This window comes from Tyto alba, unplaced genomic scaffold, assembly GCF_018691265.1.
Source record: "Tyto alba isolate M040663 unplaced genomic scaffold, T.alba_DEE_v4.0 Super-Scaffold_1, whole genome shotgun sequence".
Lineage (NCBI taxonomy): Eukaryota > Metazoa > Chordata > Aves > Strigiformes > Tytonidae > Tyto > Tyto alba.
The window spans coordinates 37106850-37122190 of record NW_024881261.1 but is presented as its reverse complement, the minus strand read 5'-3'; the positions used below and the strand labels follow the sequence as shown (position 1 = coordinate 37122190).

The 15341-nt window shown below is 52.6% G+C and overlaps 2 protein-coding genes across 7 annotated transcripts in view; one reads left to right on the top strand and one right to left on the bottom strand.

Moving 5' to 3' along the window:
• The first annotated feature begins 7571 nt into the window (after positions 1–7571).
• On the top strand, positions 7572–13904 carry AIFM2 (apoptosis inducing factor mitochondria associated 2). 3 transcript variants are annotated; one of them, XM_032994566.2, is made up of 9 exons: positions 7808–7889; positions 8718–8833; positions 10252–10371; positions 10489–10657; positions 10757–10849; positions 11157–11265; positions 11466–11618; positions 12354–12554; positions 13441–13904. In XM_032994566.2, exons 2-9 carry the CDS (start codon positions 8826–8828, stop codon positions 13593–13595), a joined length of 1008 nt encoding a protein of 335 aa, XP_032850457.1. In that variant the 5' UTR covers positions 7808–7889; positions 8718–8825; the 3' UTR covers positions 13596–13904. The 3 variants fall into 3 exon arrangements, with proteins under 3 accessions (XP_032850455.1, XP_032850456.1, XP_032850457.1); XM_032994564.2 differs by lacking the exons at positions 7808–7889; positions 10489–10657 and adding an exon at positions 7572–7805; XM_032994565.2 differs by lacking the exons at positions 7808–7889; positions 10489–10657; positions 10757–10849 and adding an exon at positions 7572–7805.
• A 393-nt stretch (positions 13905–14297) lies between these two features.
• Positions 14298–15341, bottom strand: part of LOC104363435 (core histone macro-H2A.2) — a 28134-nt gene continuing 27090 nt past the window's right edge. For all 4 annotated transcript variants that reach the window (XM_032994567.2, XM_032994569.2, XM_042788340.1 and 1 more), the window contains one exon: positions 14298–15029. In XM_032994567.2, coding sequence (XP_032850458.1) covers positions 14864–15029 — 166 coding nt within the window. In that variant the 3' untranslated portion in view covers positions 14298–14863. The remainder of the gene's footprint in view (positions 15030–15341) is intronic.

Here is a 15341-nt window from a genome sequence, read left to right as displayed (position 1 = left end):
TCCGGGGTAACGGTTACAGGCGAACGCCTGGACTGCCCTTCTGCAAAAGTACCCGCTAGGTCGGCTTTTGCAAAGCAAATGATGTTTAAATTAACCATCGCTTTGCACAACAGCACGAGGGGCAAATAGCCGCTCGGGTGCCAGAGCTGGGAAGGGGACGTCAGAGGGGAGCCCGGTGTTCCCTGCCCCTTCCCGCCCCACCTCGGGGCTTGGGCAAAGAAAGGGCTTGGGGGAAAGGACAGACAAATAAAGGAAAATACAAAGCAAGCGGCGAGAGAAGGGGGAACCGGGCTGAGGGGATGGGGACAACCACCCATGCTCACCTGCACGGCTTCAGCCCCGGCTGGCTCCAGCCTGCCATTTCTAGCTAAGCCCGAGCATTTCTTCCTGGACACCGTCCAGCTTCCCGTCAAAAATGTCACAGGACAGAAAGAAAACGCACCCCCCGACCCATGCAGGTTTCCGCAGGGACTAATTGCTCCCATTAAACCCGCATAGCCGTGACTCCCGCGCGGTGCCAGACACATCGGGAAGCCGAGAGGGACACGCGGCTCCTTTCCAGACTAAAGCAGCTGAATTCTCCCTGTGCCAGCTGGGGGGGGGGGAGGTTTGTCCCCCCCAGGAGGGGCACCTCCTGCTCGCCCTGCCCTGGCCGCTGCCAGGCCTTGCCTCGGCCCTTCCATATAGGAGGAAAGGCATGGATTTGGGAGAAAAAAAAACCATGCCTTGGGAAAGCCACAGCGAGAGGCAATGCTTTAGAGCAAGGATGGAACTACATTCAGACAGACCACGCAGGAAGCCCACGGCAGGGACCACACATGGATGCAGCCTCACCCTTCCTCCATCTACACCGACACCAAAACCAGCCCCCCCGCCCCATCCTCTTTTCAAGGGATTCAAGCTTTCAGAAAACAGCTCCCAGAAGGATCAGGCTTGCCTGCAAACAAATACAAGACACCCCGTCACTCCTTGCTTCCCCAACCCAAGGGGGGTCCCACCACTTCTGTAACCTGCCCTGCCCAGGTCAGGGCCCGCAGCTCTGCTGCCTCCGGGCTCACCCGCTCAGCTGTGTTTGGGGGGGAATTTGGGCGCATTGTGGTGATGCTTGTTGTCACTAGAGAGGCATTTTCTGCAAGCGGCCCAGAGCAGCGAGGGGACACGTTTTCCCATGGGACAGGGCTACCAGCCAAAGCCTGCTTCTCCTCCCTGGGGTTATTGCGGGTGACACGAGATGATGTAGCATCAGTGGGAGCTTTCATAAATTATGGATGCACTGTTCCCCTCTAAATGGGAATTTTTTCTGGTCAATCTGCCAGTCTAACCCAGACTTGACTTTGGATGGCAGGTACACCCTGCTGTTTCTCTGTCTCAGAGACACTCGGGGCTCACTGGAGCCATAGTGGTGTGGCTGGGCTTGCCACAGAGGGGAAATTCTTGCCTGAGTCAGAAGATGCTGGTGCCCACCAAGGAAGAGAGCGGTCGAGGCAGAAAGATCTCTTAAACGCCGCCTTAGACACGGCTGAGGTGGCAAACTGCTCCCAGCAGCTGGCACGGTGGATGTCTGCCGGCCCATGGAGCCGAGCTGCCAGGCTGGCCCACAGAAATGCATAAAAAGGTCTTTTTCCAGCTCGGCACAAGGCTTGTCCCAAACATCAGAAGTCGTGGCTGCTCCACCGGCTGTCCTGACCCTGCCCCCCCCCTTCTCCTCGCTTGCTCCAGCTCCATTTAATGGGATCCAACGAGCTAATCCCCCGTGTCCCCTCGCAGCGCTATCAGGTGGGATTTCTGCACCGGGGCTGGAGGGAAACCCATCGCCCAAGGCACCACGTGCCCTCAGCCAGACCCGCTGCCTTCTGCCGGAGACCAGATCCGCCCTTGCCCTTGGCTCCGTCGCGGGGCTCCGTGCGGTTCCCACAGGGAATTGCTACGGCTCCATTGCCCGAACCCCGGCTCGGTGCGGGGGGACCCGCGGGCCAGCGAGGGACCGGGGGCTGCAGCACATGTGGACATTTCAGCATTAAACGACAGCCTTGTTTTCTGTTGTGTTTTTTTTAAGAGACTGCATGCCTGACCAGACCGCATTTCTTGGTCTGCATCCCATATTTATCCTGTAATTACACCTTCGGACAAAGGCTGACTGTCTGTGAGACTGATTTTTTTAAGGACACAGTTTTATTATAGACTGTGCTTTCACTGTAACGAAATCCTGGGTAGTGGGAGACAAAACTCCCCACAATTTGGGAGTGAAAGCTGTTCTTTCTCGAAACCTGCCCCGAGAGCGAAGGGGCTTGCCCAAGCCCTCTCCCTTCCTTTTCTCAAGGAAATCCCAACCACTGACATCCTTTCTGCTTCCCTGCCACCCCATAAGGATTAATGCCACAAAACCCCTCTCCGTGTTGTCCCCATCAGAGAAAGGTGCCACCTCACCACCGAGCCACGGGCCCCTCTGCCACAGGAGTTGAGCCTTGCCAGAGAGGTCTTTGCAATCCTTAGAGCCAGCCGGCGAAGCTGGATAAAGCTGATCATGCTCCTCTCTGCACCTGCCTGCATCGCAACACAGCAAGGGACAAATTCCCACAAAACGACATTTCCGTAAAATTCCTAACGGCCGCCGCCCACTCGGCTTTGGAGGGGTAAGGAAGATTTGCACCACACAAAAACCAAAAGCGGTTGCTGGAGCTGTTTGAGCCGGGGTTTTTCTACACGGGGAAGGAGAGCCCTGGCTCTGCCTGTGCCCGCCCCGTGCCAGGGGCTGCCGCGAGCCCGGCCACACCTCAGTTCCTCAAAATCTGCATTGGGGTGAGCCTCTCGGGAGCCCTAATTTGTAGGTGCCTGATGATAGGTGAGATGAACCCTGCCACCGGAGCACGCTGAGCCTGGCAAACTCACCCCGCGTGTGGCAGCAGGTCAGGTGGGAAGTGAGATTTGTGCAGGGGAAGAGGAGCTGGGGAGCACCTCAGCACAGAGCCCACTTCGATCCCAGGAATAAGGAGAAGAGCATCATGGCATGGCCGTGGGGCAGAGAGGACCCCCAGCTGCCCACGGCTCGTCTTTCGGATACAAAGATCACCTGAATCACAGAGACCATTGCATTTCATCTTCGGAGTGTTCCTTAATGCCTTTTCCAGGTGAGATCTGAGACCAGTTTATGTGCTGGCACATACGGAGGCACTGCCTGTAAATACACGTGACTGGCTGGTCCAGCCTGGACAAAAAAAGGTGACTTTGGTGCTGTGGTTTAGGGCAAGCGGCCAGCAGCTGGTCTTCTCAAGCTGATGTCACTGAAAAACTGGAAATGAAAAATGAGGTTTGTTGGGGAGAGAATAAAAACAACGGAACCTTGTTGATTTTTGTTAAAAGGATATTTTATTTAAATGGTATAACATAGCCAGTGTTGATGTTCCAGAGCAGGCAGGAACTGGCCTGAATTGGTTTTATCCAGGCAATTCTTTGCCCTGGACTGCCCTGATCCCACCCTGCCTGTGGCAGAGATCCCCGAGGGGTGCAGGAGGGGACCAGACCACCCCGGGCTAAACCAGGGAGCCCCGGGGCAGGTGCCAAGGACGAGCAGCGCGGTCCGTCTAGAGGGGAGCAAGCGCTCACCTCACCCCTGGAAGACACGAACCCACCCTTTCCCCCTGAAGCGCGGCCGGAGGGCTGCAGCGCCGCTGGGGCTGTCACAGGGCGCTGTGCAGGCGGACGTCTGCGGGCAGAGGGAACGCGGCGCACGAGGCTGCTGGTACGGGAGAGGACGACCGTCGGGTTTTGCAGAGGCAGCCGCTAGCCAGACGCAGGGGAACAGAGTCTCCTTGGGAGTGGCTGCTCCCCAGCGAGCTTGATGACGTTTATTGCTAAGTCCTGAATCACCGGTTCATTTTGTGTTTGCGAGGGGTGGTTTTTTCCCTCCCGCGCTGAGGCCTGGAAGCGCTGCAGCTGGGACAAGCCTCCTTCGGTTTTACAGCTGAGAGGTCGTCGGTGGGGGGACAAACAGGACCCCTCCGGCAGCTCGGACGTGGCCTGAGCCTTCAGGCTGGCCCAGGAGGGCGAGCAGCTCTCGGGAGGAGACCGAAGGGAGGGATGTTAACGCTTTTGCAGCCTGTCGAGGGCTACTGCAAAGCTAACGAGGCTAACCTGCCTAACCCGATGCCCGTGGTGGGCAGGACAAGGAGGCAGAGGCTTGCAGGGAGTTTGGGCAAGCGCAGGGCACGGGCACTTGTGTCATCCTAAGGTCTTCCCGCGCCACGCCGTTCTACCCATCCTTTGATTTATCAGACGCAGAGGGACGTCCACTGCCTCTGGCTGACGTTGGATTAAACCCGGTGAGGGGAGGGCACAGAGGTGGGTATATACCCACGCTGCCTGCGTGGCGTCTCAGAACTGCAGAGGTGGGGCAGGAGCATCCCGCAGGGCCCCTTCCCGACGCCTCCTCCTTCCCACCGGCCCCCTGCCACCCCGCAGGGAGCACACGGCTCGCGGGGCAGGAGTAACGGGGAGGCCAGGGAGCCTGGAAGAAGCTGGCCCCCAGCCTCCCCCACGCACCTCTGCTGTACGGATCACCAGCAGAATTAAAAATAAATGGCTCTGAAGCCAACCAGCTTTTCCTGCAGCCGCCTGCTCACAGCCGGCCGGAGAAATATCATCAAAACAACGTATTTGCCAATGCTGAGCGCACACCTCCATGCAGAAGGCTCCCTCTGACCACAGGCTTGAGCATTTGGAGTTTCTTCACGAAGGTTTTCACAAAGGCTCCTTTTAGCCACCCTGTTTGATTTGGGCACTCTTTTTTTGCCACTGACCTTGTCTTGCCGCTTGGTGCGTCTCCAATTCACTGCCCCGTTTTTTTTACCCTTTTTTTTTTTTTTTTTTTTTTTTTTTTTTTTTTTTTTTTGAAAGGTGACCCTGATCTTCTGGTGTACAACCAGATTCACCTGATGATACCTTCACCGCCTGGGAGCAACGCTGTGGAGGGCTGTCCTCGCCAGCGACTCTGTCACAAATTGAAGGCAAGTGAAGGACAACCAAACCCACCGGTGGCGATGCTGGGAAAGGCTTTGCCTTTGTCTTGGAGGCAGGATGAAGACGTTTGCCTTGTGAGCAGCAGGGTTGGGGCAGGAACAGGATCTTTTTCTTTGTGGCAAGGTCTGGTGCCAACACACCTGAAGGCGGAAAACACTACGTGATAGGGAAAAAGAGGGGAGTACTCTTGGAGTAAACAATTTCTCCCAGCAGTGGGTATGTGCTATAAAATATATGCGAACACCTGGCATGAAAAGCCAAAAATTGCCTCTGTAAAAGCCAGAGCTGGGCACAAAGGTGCAGGGGAAGGGGGAGAGGGCAGTAGCACGTGGAAAGTGGCGATTCCTCCTCAGCATCCCTGTCTTCTAGGACAGGGCCTCCGATCCAGCTTTGCTCCAGCAGGATGAAATGCCAGGGGAGTTATGCAGGTAAGGAGAACCCTGCCAGGAAGGGGATGGGTTCACACACCGGGCGCAAGGCAAGCCTGTCTATGTCACTTGAGGGAAGTGCCTAAAGCAGGTTTTGATTGCTGAGTTCATCCCTTTAGAAACAGAGATGGGTTTGGTATTTTGTCCAGTTTTTGCACTGAATTATGCTTTCCCAAGGCTGGCCATCGCCAGGCTATTCCAGCAGCCTCCTCACAGAGCAGTGCCCGTGCAGGTGCCAGGAGAGAGGACAGGGAGCAAACCTGGAGCACTATCACCCTGGGGATACTTCCCAGCCCTCTGGACATCCATAACTCCTGGATTTCCTCGCCAGAACAGGTGCCTCTGTGTTTAGCAGCTGTGGAGGATTTATCTTCTGTGGATTAATCTTTTTTTTTTTTTTTTTTTTCCCCCGTTGAAAATTTTAGCATCCTCCACCCGAGTCCTGTGTAACAAAAAGCACAAACCTGCCCTCGACTTATTTCAGCTGAGGCCGTGGGCTTTCCTAGAGCACCTTCCTGTCGGCTGTTCCACCCCTCCTCTCCCAGCTCTCTTCCAGGCTGCAGAGTCCCCCAGCGCGGAGCAGAAATGCCCCCCCTGCTTTCAACCCTTTTGTCACCCTTCTTCCCCACTCCCCGAGCCCTCCCCGTGACGGAGGAGGGGGGTGTCCGGCGGAACACCCACGCTGGGTTTGGACACCCGTGTCCCGTGTCCCCACGGCCGAGCCGGCTGCACCCTCTGGCGGCAACCCTGAGGCCAGGCCCTGCTTTTTCTGGAAAAGATGCAAATTCCTTCATCCTCTCCCACCCAAGAGGCTGGGGGGACTTTTTGTTCGGGACCCCGCTGGGAAGGGGCTTCGGCACCGGGCCAGCGTTGGCTGGAGGAGGAATGAGGAGCAGAGGGAGCCTTTAATCACGGGCAAGAGAGCGCGGGGGCAGCTCTGCCAGCTCACAACGTCGCAGTGTGCACAGCGGCTATATTTATCCACATGGCCAGCAGCTATATTTATCTGGAATGCCACAGGAGCCAAAAGTCTTCAGGGTAATTTCCGCGCTGCAGAAGAACACGATTTGGATGTCCTTTTTACTGTAAATCTCCTTCTCTGCTCCCCTTCTTCAGGGGCCTTCGCTACCTTCTGAGCCCTTCCCCACTTTCTGAGCCCTTCCCTGCTCCTCCTTACATCCCACTGTCTCCACCATGGTGATGCTGGGCTCATTTTCCCTCTGTCCCTCTCCAGGCTCTTTTCCCCGCCACCACTCAGAGCAGATACATGTTTATTTCTCTCTCCAAGAAGAGCCGTTTCTCTCGGTGAAGGGAGCGGGCCACCCTCCCAGCCTGCGGTCTCAGCCAGTCGGTGGGTTTCCCGACGAGCCCCTCCAAACCACAGCCGCTGAGGGCTGCGAAAGGCAAACTCCCCCAGCAAGGGCAGGAGCGGGGCACCCCTCTGCCACCAGCCCCCAGCTGCCCCCCCCCCCCCCCCAAAAGGGGGCACTGAACCAACACGCATTAAACCAACACGCATCGCTGACGGAGAGCAAGCCAAGGTGGAGAGACAAAGCCCCACGTTTGTGAATTTTCCCAAACCAAACCAAACCAAACCGCCTCTTTTTTTGTTTGTTTGTTGGCTTGTTTTCTTTTTAAAAGGTGAGCTCGTGACTTTTTAATGCGGGGGTTCGGCAGGGCTGACCGCACAGCCTCAGCATTAGCAGAGCCTCCTGTGTGACACAGCGTCCCTACCCGCTGCCATCCCTGGGGCCGGCAGGCTCAGCCGGGGCAGTTCCCCTCACCTCTGGGTGTTTGCTCATCTCCCTTAAAACACAACCCTTAATTTGCAAGATCCCTACCATCCCTTTTTCCCATGGAAGATGTACCTAAGGAAGGCGAAAGGGGAAATATTTTATCTTTGGGACTCTGGTGCTCACTCGGGCGGATACTGCGCCCTCGGCAGGAAGCATCTCCCCCCGCTTCCCTCCCCGCTCAGGAGATATAAGGTCTAAAGGCTGGATTTAAACCTTAAAACCCAGCTCCTCCCCGGAGTTTTACAGCTGCAAGGAGCTTGTCGGCCGGTAAACGGGCCTCCCACGCAGCGGGGAGCGGCGGCTGCGCAGACGGGAGCACGGTGCTGCCGGGTGTCCGTCCGTCCGTCCCCCCCCCCAGCTCTCGGCTCGGCCCAGCACCGAGGCAGGGAGATGGGATCCCGCGTGTCCGTGGACGATTCCGTGCGGGTGGTGGTGGTGGGGGCCGGGTTCGGAGGCACGGCGGCCGCCAGCCTGCTCAAGTCCCGGGCCATCCCTTTCGTGCTGGTGGATGTGAGAGACGCTTTCCATCACAACGTCGCGGCCCTCCGTGCCGCCGTGGAGAGGGGTAAGGGCTTCACCCCTTTCCACCGCCCTTCCCCTGCGTGCACCCCTGCTCTCTGAGCCCCAGGCACCGAGCAGGAGCTCCCAGGTACTCGGGGTGGGGGGGATAATATGGGACAGGGTACTGAAAGCACCTCCTCCCCCCACAGCGATGGTGAAAAACCTGATGTTTTCCATCTGGAAAACAAATACTTGGCTCTGGGGGGACCCACAGACGGTCTGTGTTAAGCTAATTGCATGTCTGCTGGGAAAACTGAGTAAAAAACCTACTCAGATGGTCCTTTTTTAAAAAAAAAAAGTTTTAAGAGTTTAGAAGGTGACTAAGCAAAAGCCAGCAGCAGCTGGAAGGGGTGAATGAGTGTCTTTCTGTATCTGGCATTTGAAATGTCAGCTCAGTAGTGAGGCTGGATGATAAAATTCTGTTGGTGAGCTGTTCGGGCTTGTCTGGGATCTCACCTGGGAAGCTGGGCTCACCCCATTACTGCAGGCACTGAGGATTTAAGGGAAAATGCTCATGTTCGAGGCTGGAAACAAGCATCAAAAGGATGTCGAAAGCTTGGTCTGAGAGGCAGATAACATGACAGAAAGCCTCTGACATCCTGCCTGAAATGCCCCGGGCGCCAGTGGAGCACTTGCTGGCAAAGCAGTAGAGGGGATTCTCTATAGGGAGCAGAGACAAAGCAGTCTAGCCAAGGGTGTCACCTGGCCTCTGAGATCTTGTCACCAAATCCCAGGCAAAAGTCCTGAAGCTCATTGCTGGGCAGAGATAACACACAGCAGCGGCCCCAGGTGCATACAGTGCTTTTGTCTGAGCAAGGGTGGCCCGAGGGGAGAAGGGGAAGAGGGGAGAAAGGAAGAGGGGTCTGTCAGGCTCTGCAGAGGGAGAGCTCTCCCCTGTTGTCTCCTCTTACCACAGGATTTGCCAAGAAGACTTTCATCTCCTACTCCGTCACCTTTGGGGACAGCTTCCGACAAGGCGAGGTTGTTGGCATAGACCCCGAGAGGCAACAAGTCTTGCTCAGTGATGGTGAGGTGGGTGATGCAGGAACTTGCCGTGAGTGACTTGGCTGCCTTACGGGATCACCTGCTAACGCGGGGAGCGAGCCTTCGGCAGGGTGTGTGGTGAATCTCTCCTCCTCAGGGCTTCTCCTTCAGCTATGTGAGAATGCAGTGCTCCGAATTTAGGCTACGTTGGCTTTGACTGGTGAGGCCTGGTTGGAGCAGCGACTTGGAATTTAGGTTTCAGACTGCTGTCCATGCTTGGAATCCTCTGGGAGAGGGGGGAAAAGAGCGAGATGAGCAGGGCCACAGGGCACCTACAGAAAACGTGCCTCTGGGCTGGGAGTGTAACTCTCATCTGCCAGAGGAGGGGGTGGGTGTGTGCAGGACAGAATCAGGCTCTGGGAAAAAAAAAAAATGGACCTTTGCTCTCCTTGAATGAGAGCTGGGAATGCAGTTCTGCTGTGGCAACCCCGCCTCTGCGGTGTGGGCCAGCTGAGCACACGAACCCTGACCTGCCCAATACCCCCAGGCTCAGAGTTCACATGCACCACAGGGTTTCTGTCCAGATGTAACCCTCAGCTTGGCCCAAATGCCTGACCAAGCCCTCGGGAAAGTCACTGCCTGCTTTCCTCTAGCTTTCTGCCACCAGTGGGCAGCTACACAAACGCTCAAGCTTCATACTGGCCCTGTAACACTAGAAGGTAGAGAGGAATGAAACCAACGACTTAGTTCTGCAGAGGGCTGCCCCAGAGAGGAGCTGGCCCCCTCGGCCATCTCGTCTAAAACCAAGAGGCAGTTCGGGAAAAAACTGTAACGTTAAATCATCCTGAAGAGCTTGGTGACAGAGACCATCTTCCCCTGCATGCACTGAATGGCACCATCCCTTCTAGCCAAGCGAAGGGGCCTAGAGCTGTGATAGGATTCGGGTGTGCAGTAAATACCGCGCCCCATCTAGTGCTCAGATGAGCTTTTGTTCTTTAGAGCTGGATTTCCAGCTCAACAATTAACCCTGGAGCTCAGATCCTTATCTAACCAACTGCAGGAAGAAACAAGGGCAGTAGCTCTCTGCTAACTCTTCTCAGCCAGAGCATCTCATCTCTGTTCAGAAGAGGATGAAGGAGAGAAGTCAGTCTCTGGAGCCAGCTGTGGTGGTAGCCCCAGTATCTGCCAGAAGTATCAGGTTATTTCCTGTAAACTGATGGTAATTTCCTCAACGACTCAGCTCACCTGAAGAACGGTGCTTCTCTCAGACCCTGAGGAAGACAGTTGCTTGGTGTCACCTGGACTAAGTCTCTTCCTAAAGTCACTGACAGTGGCAATCACTTTCCTTATTATCAGCAAGGGCTGGAGGAGAGGGAGTGAGTGAATAATATCTACAAGGCAACGACTGTGTTTCAGGTTATGTTTTTCAGAGGTCTAACATCCCATTCCACCTTCTCCCCTCCCAGGAGCTTCGCTACTCCCATCTCATTCTTGCAACAGGCAGCGATGGGCCGTTCCCTGGGAAGTGCAACAAAGCCGTTGACATGGAAAGTGCCATCCAGAGCTACGAAGACATGGTTAAGGAGGTGAGGAATCAATTTATTTCACAGGAAGCTTCGCTTGCCTTTGTTCAGCTTCCCTGTCCCAGACACCCGCTATGGGTCCCTGGAGCCACCCGTGTCTCAAGACCGTGTTGCCTGCAGGTACAGACCAGGACCAGGAGCATGTGCTAGCTTGTTTAGCATTCTGCGTGCCCCAGGGGAAGATCATCTGTCCGCATGGGGAGGGAGAAAACCTGAAATGCTCAACAGTGTTACAAGTGTACACAGGAAGAGCGCACGGGGTTCTTGGTTTTGGTTTCCTCTTAATGAAGTAGGTGGTTAATTGCTGTTGGGCCAGTGCTGTATCTCAGAAAGGTCCGTCTGACTTCCTGCAGTTCTCTTGTAACCCGAGTTTCTTCTCTACTTCAAGATTGAGAAATCTGAGCGCATCCTGGTAGTGGGAGGTGGTGCCGCTGGAGTTGAGATGGCTGCAGAGATCAAAACAGAATACCCAGCCAAAGAGGTAGTAGTAGCATACTACTTACAATTAACTTAATCCTGGTTTCCGAGATTGTTCTTCAGTGACGGTCCTGCTGTGGAGGTACCCGAGATCGCTGCAGATCAGGAGTTTCTGCGCAGTGCCAGCCTTCACCGCCACTGCCTCCTCTTCTCAGAGTGCCCTATAGCCCGTCACCAGCAATGACTGGCACCAGATGCCTTTTGCTGGCTCACTCTCCTTGGGCATTAAGCAGGGTCAAAGAAAGCTGCCCCCACCCGGCAAGTCCTGTCCCGTTACCGCATCCCCCTGTTTGCTGTTTTGTCCCCAACAGGTCACCCTCATTCACTCAAAAATTGCACTAGCGGATCCCGAGCTGCTAGATAGCGTCCGTCAGGAGGTGAAAGAGATTCTCCTCAGAAAAGGAGTGCGCCTCCTCTTAAGTACGTACTTACTGTCGCCTCTGAAGAGCTGTAAGCTGCTCTTCCTTTAGCTAAAGCATCTCTTTGTCATCCTATTTCTGACTTTTTTTTTTTTGGCGCAGCATGGCTCCCTTGAATTCCTGCTTCTCTAGAAACATCTGGGCTAGCTGGAAAGGGCAGGCTAGTAACGGTTTGTCACCCAGGGCTCTCTGTTGCCACAGGTGAAAGGGTCAGCAATATAGAAAACCTCCCACCAAACCGGTTCCAGAAGGACATGGTAGTAAGGACAGCAAAGGGCACTGAGGTGGTCGTCGACATGGTGGTCCTGTGCACGGGGATAAAGATTAACTCTTCAGCATACGCTGCTGCATTTGGTAAGTGAAAAAAACACTGGGTGGGGAGAAGCAACACAGTTCTTCCATGTCTTGCACTCGAGTACTGTGAGGTTAGGAACCTTGCACAACCTGCGGTGGTTATTCCACCATAGAGCAAATGCTCTAACACCACCTTAAACGTGACCTTTGAAAACTTACAGATCATAGATCAAGTGGCCAACAGTCTTCTCCGGCTCCTTCTGCTAATACCTCCAAGGAACCTTAGTGTCCCAGTTCAGCACGAGGCAGATGACACCTAGAAGTTGATGGTAACTGCTGCTGTCAAGGCCAGGATTTCATCCCAGATCTAAGTTTACTGAGTTCTGAGCAAGAAGAAGCTGAGCACATCCAGCTCTCTTGCTGAACTATCAGTGACACAGGGCATTCAGCCAACTAGTTATCCGGTGATAAATCTTCAGTCTGAGTCTTGCAGCCCAATTTCAGTTATGGCACTGCAACTGTGGAGCTGTATTAACATGATACAGTCTCTTTCTCAGGCTGTATACGCCAGCTCTTGATGTTTCTACTGAAATATCAAAGGATGATTCATTGCATGAGACTGCAATAATTAACTACAGCAAGGCAAACAGCATCTCTTCCCTAATGTGTAGAAAAGAGGGTGAAAAACCAACTCTTCACTTTGTGTCAATGACATGCTTGATAACATCATCAGCATTTCGGGCCAGAGCAAGCAACACAAACGTCTTTCTGAAAACTTATTGTTTGGCAAAACAGGGGACAAAATGGCAAGTAACCGTGCTCTGAAAGTTAACAAGCACCTCCAGCTGGAAGGCTATGAGAACATCTATGCTGTTGGGGACTGTGCAGATCTGAAGGAACCAAAGATGGCCTACCACGCTGGGCTCCATGCCAACATCGTGGTGACAAATATCATCAACAGCCTGACACATAAGCCTCTTAAAACCTACGAACCAGGTAAGGTAGTCTCCTAGCACCCGGCCTTGGCTCTTGGGCTGTTTTTCTGCAGGGAACAGCTGTTTAACACATACACATCAGAACTTAATGGGTCACTGATTAGAAGTGATGGAGCTCACAATTGGGGTTGACTTAGATGAGCTTATAGCTCAAGCTTCACCTTAGTTCTTGCCAAAGACACTGCAGACATTAATTACCTGTGTCAGTCTACGGACACAACGTGTCCTTCCTTCACTAACATCTTCCTGATAAACCTACTGGTGGGTGTCTGCTGGTCACCAAACTTGTTTCCTTTTCTTTAAATTGCTTACTGTCCAACTGAATCCTAGGAACAAGGAGTTGACTTGACTTTCTCCCCCTTTCTCCCCTTAAACTATACAACAAACAAAAACTGACTAATCTAGTCTCGAAAATCTAGCTAGGTGATGGGTCTCATTAATAAGCAGCTGATGTAAATACTTACCATAACTATGTTGAAAGCTGTTCCACGTGGATGGAGGATATCTGGACAGCAGTTTGGGTTTTAATGGCTGCCCCATTCATTTACATTTATTTCTACTTAAATTTTGTAGTCTACCTCTTGGACTCCCTCGTGGGAGAAATCATTCTACACCATGCACACAGGCAGCCCAATCCTTCAGCAAGCCCATTACCGAAAGAGGTAGAACAGAGAGTAGAAAGGACAGAGTTGTGAGTAGTTCCCCTTGGGCCTGCTTCTTTTCTTTTCCTGCAGCACATGAGTCCTGTGCTTAGCAGTACGTGGGGGGTGTGAAGGGGGGTGGCAATGAGAGGAGGGGATTTGGAGGAAGCCCAACACCTACGTGGAGTAGGGTTTGATACTTAGCTTGGAAACTGCTTAACTTAAGCCTCTCCACCTTCTTTCCAGGGTCACTAACATTCCTGCTTTCAATGGGCAGGAATGATGGCGTAGGCCAGGTGAACGGTTACTACGTGGGACGTCTCTTGGTGACCATTGCTAAGAGCCGGGACCTCTTTGTCTCCAAGAGCTGGAAGACAATGGGACAGAAAATGCCCTCCTAAGAGGGGATGGGTAACAAACCAGCAAGGAATACAGCAACTGGGAGAGGGTGAGGGTGCACTTGTATTGCTTGGACAGACTGATACCGTCTCCTGCAGCACCGCCTAAAGCCGCCTGCCAGTGTGCCACACTAAAGGGGGGCCCTGCCTTGCTGTAAAGGGGAAGGAGGTACTTTCCAAATGAAGTGCACAGAAGTTCTCGTGATAAAAAAGCAGGGAAGGAATCTTCTGTTTACTTCCCTGTTGAGATAGCTCTGAGCAAGAAACTTGGTTTACCTTGATTTGTAACAATAAACACCGTGGTTTTCAAAATCTCTGTGGTTGGTTTGTTATGTGGTTTTTCCCTGGCTTTCTCTGCCCTTGCTCTTCTAAAAAGTACCTGCCTCTTGCAGATCTGGAATCTGCTCTGCAGCACGCAGGAAGAATGGCCCGCAGCGCTGCCTGGGGAAAGCTCACCTAAAGCCTTGAAGAAGCTATGGTAATCCTGGAACTCAACAGAATATAATGCAGCTTTGTGTCTACATCTCCACAGCAGCTTTAATTATGTCATTTATAGTACCTATATTCAGCCAAAAGAGCTGGTTAGTTGTGTGCTAAGTGTGATACAGCAAGCACTTAATTACACATGCTGCTGCTTTTTTTTGGTTGTTGAGAAATTTCCAGAGCAAAAGTAGGGTTTATAACAATAACCACACTTGACGCATCTTTTTCTTTTTTTCTTATAAAACAAACAAAATCACCATGAAATATTCTCAGTAATTACAGAGATTATTGTGAGTTAAAAGCAAAACAGAAGCTCCTCATGCATCACTTCTAAAATCCTTTTCCCCTCTCTGTGGGCTGGCGGCAGAAGTTTACCATCTACCCTCAAGGGAGGGGAAAAGGGAACCAAACATTTTTAAGAGCTTTCTTTAAAGTGTGTGTGTGTGTGTGCGTGTGTGTGTGTGTGTGTGTAAAATTTATCACTACAAATCTAAAATGAGGTTACTCTTTAAAAACTTCTAAACTAAAGTAACAAGGGACACTAAAACTCCTGAAAAGAGATGGTAACTCAATTGCTTAGGGTGATATAAATGGCTAGAGGATGCTGATAGCATGGAGAAATCAGACTAAGCCCCTTTTATCTCTAGTCACAGCTCTTCATCAAGTCACAACACATCACACTACTACCACTCCCCCTCCTCATCACATTGAAAAAATAAAACCCACCTCTAATGCTTTTAATGCTACTCAAGTTTGTTGAAAAATAAAGTTTCATTTGGCTGCCGTTGCTACTTAGTGTCTAGCTTGGCCATTTCTTGCACATAGATGCCAATACTTTCACTGTCGAAGAGCAGAAAGTAAATGTTCTTCAAGGAGGAAGAGCTGGAGCCGTCAAAATGGGTGGAAATAGCTCTTAGAGTCACCTGGGCTGCCGTCTGTTTTGGGAAGCAGTTTCTATGTGGTAGGGGAAGAAAACAGAACAAGTGAGTGTCAGCCACCTGTGCAAGCATTATGCACACGTGGTGCTGAAAGGAACAAGCCACAGCTGTACCAACTACCGGCTGCTGTTAAGACAGCACCAGTTGCAATTTTGCAATGTGTAAATCCCAGAAGCAAACCCCGAGGTTCTGATAGCAATATTTGTCTGCTGCTGTATTAGTTTCCTTGCTGGCATAGTTATGGTTTTCATTTGCTTCTGCTTTTTATAACCACAGAAAGATTTTTAATGCTTTCCCTTGGAACTAAACTTTGCTATGCCATGCTGGG

What these genes read in the sequence shown, in the direction of transcription:
- AIFM2 (XM_032994564.2), top strand. Translation starts at nt 7,631, where the DNA reads ATGGGATCCCGCGTGTCCGTGGACGATTCCGTGCGGGTGGTGGTGGTG. An exon ending in ACGAAGACATGGTTAAGGAG is followed by an intron (nt 10,372 to 10,756) that starts GTGAGGAATCAA and finishes CTCTACTTCAAG; the next exon opens with ATTGAGAAATCTGAGCGCAT. An exon ending in TCTTAAAACCTACGAACCAG is followed by an intron (nt 12,555 to 13,440) that starts GTAAGGTAGTCT and finishes CCTTCTTTCCAG; the next exon opens with GGTCACTAACATTCCTGCTT.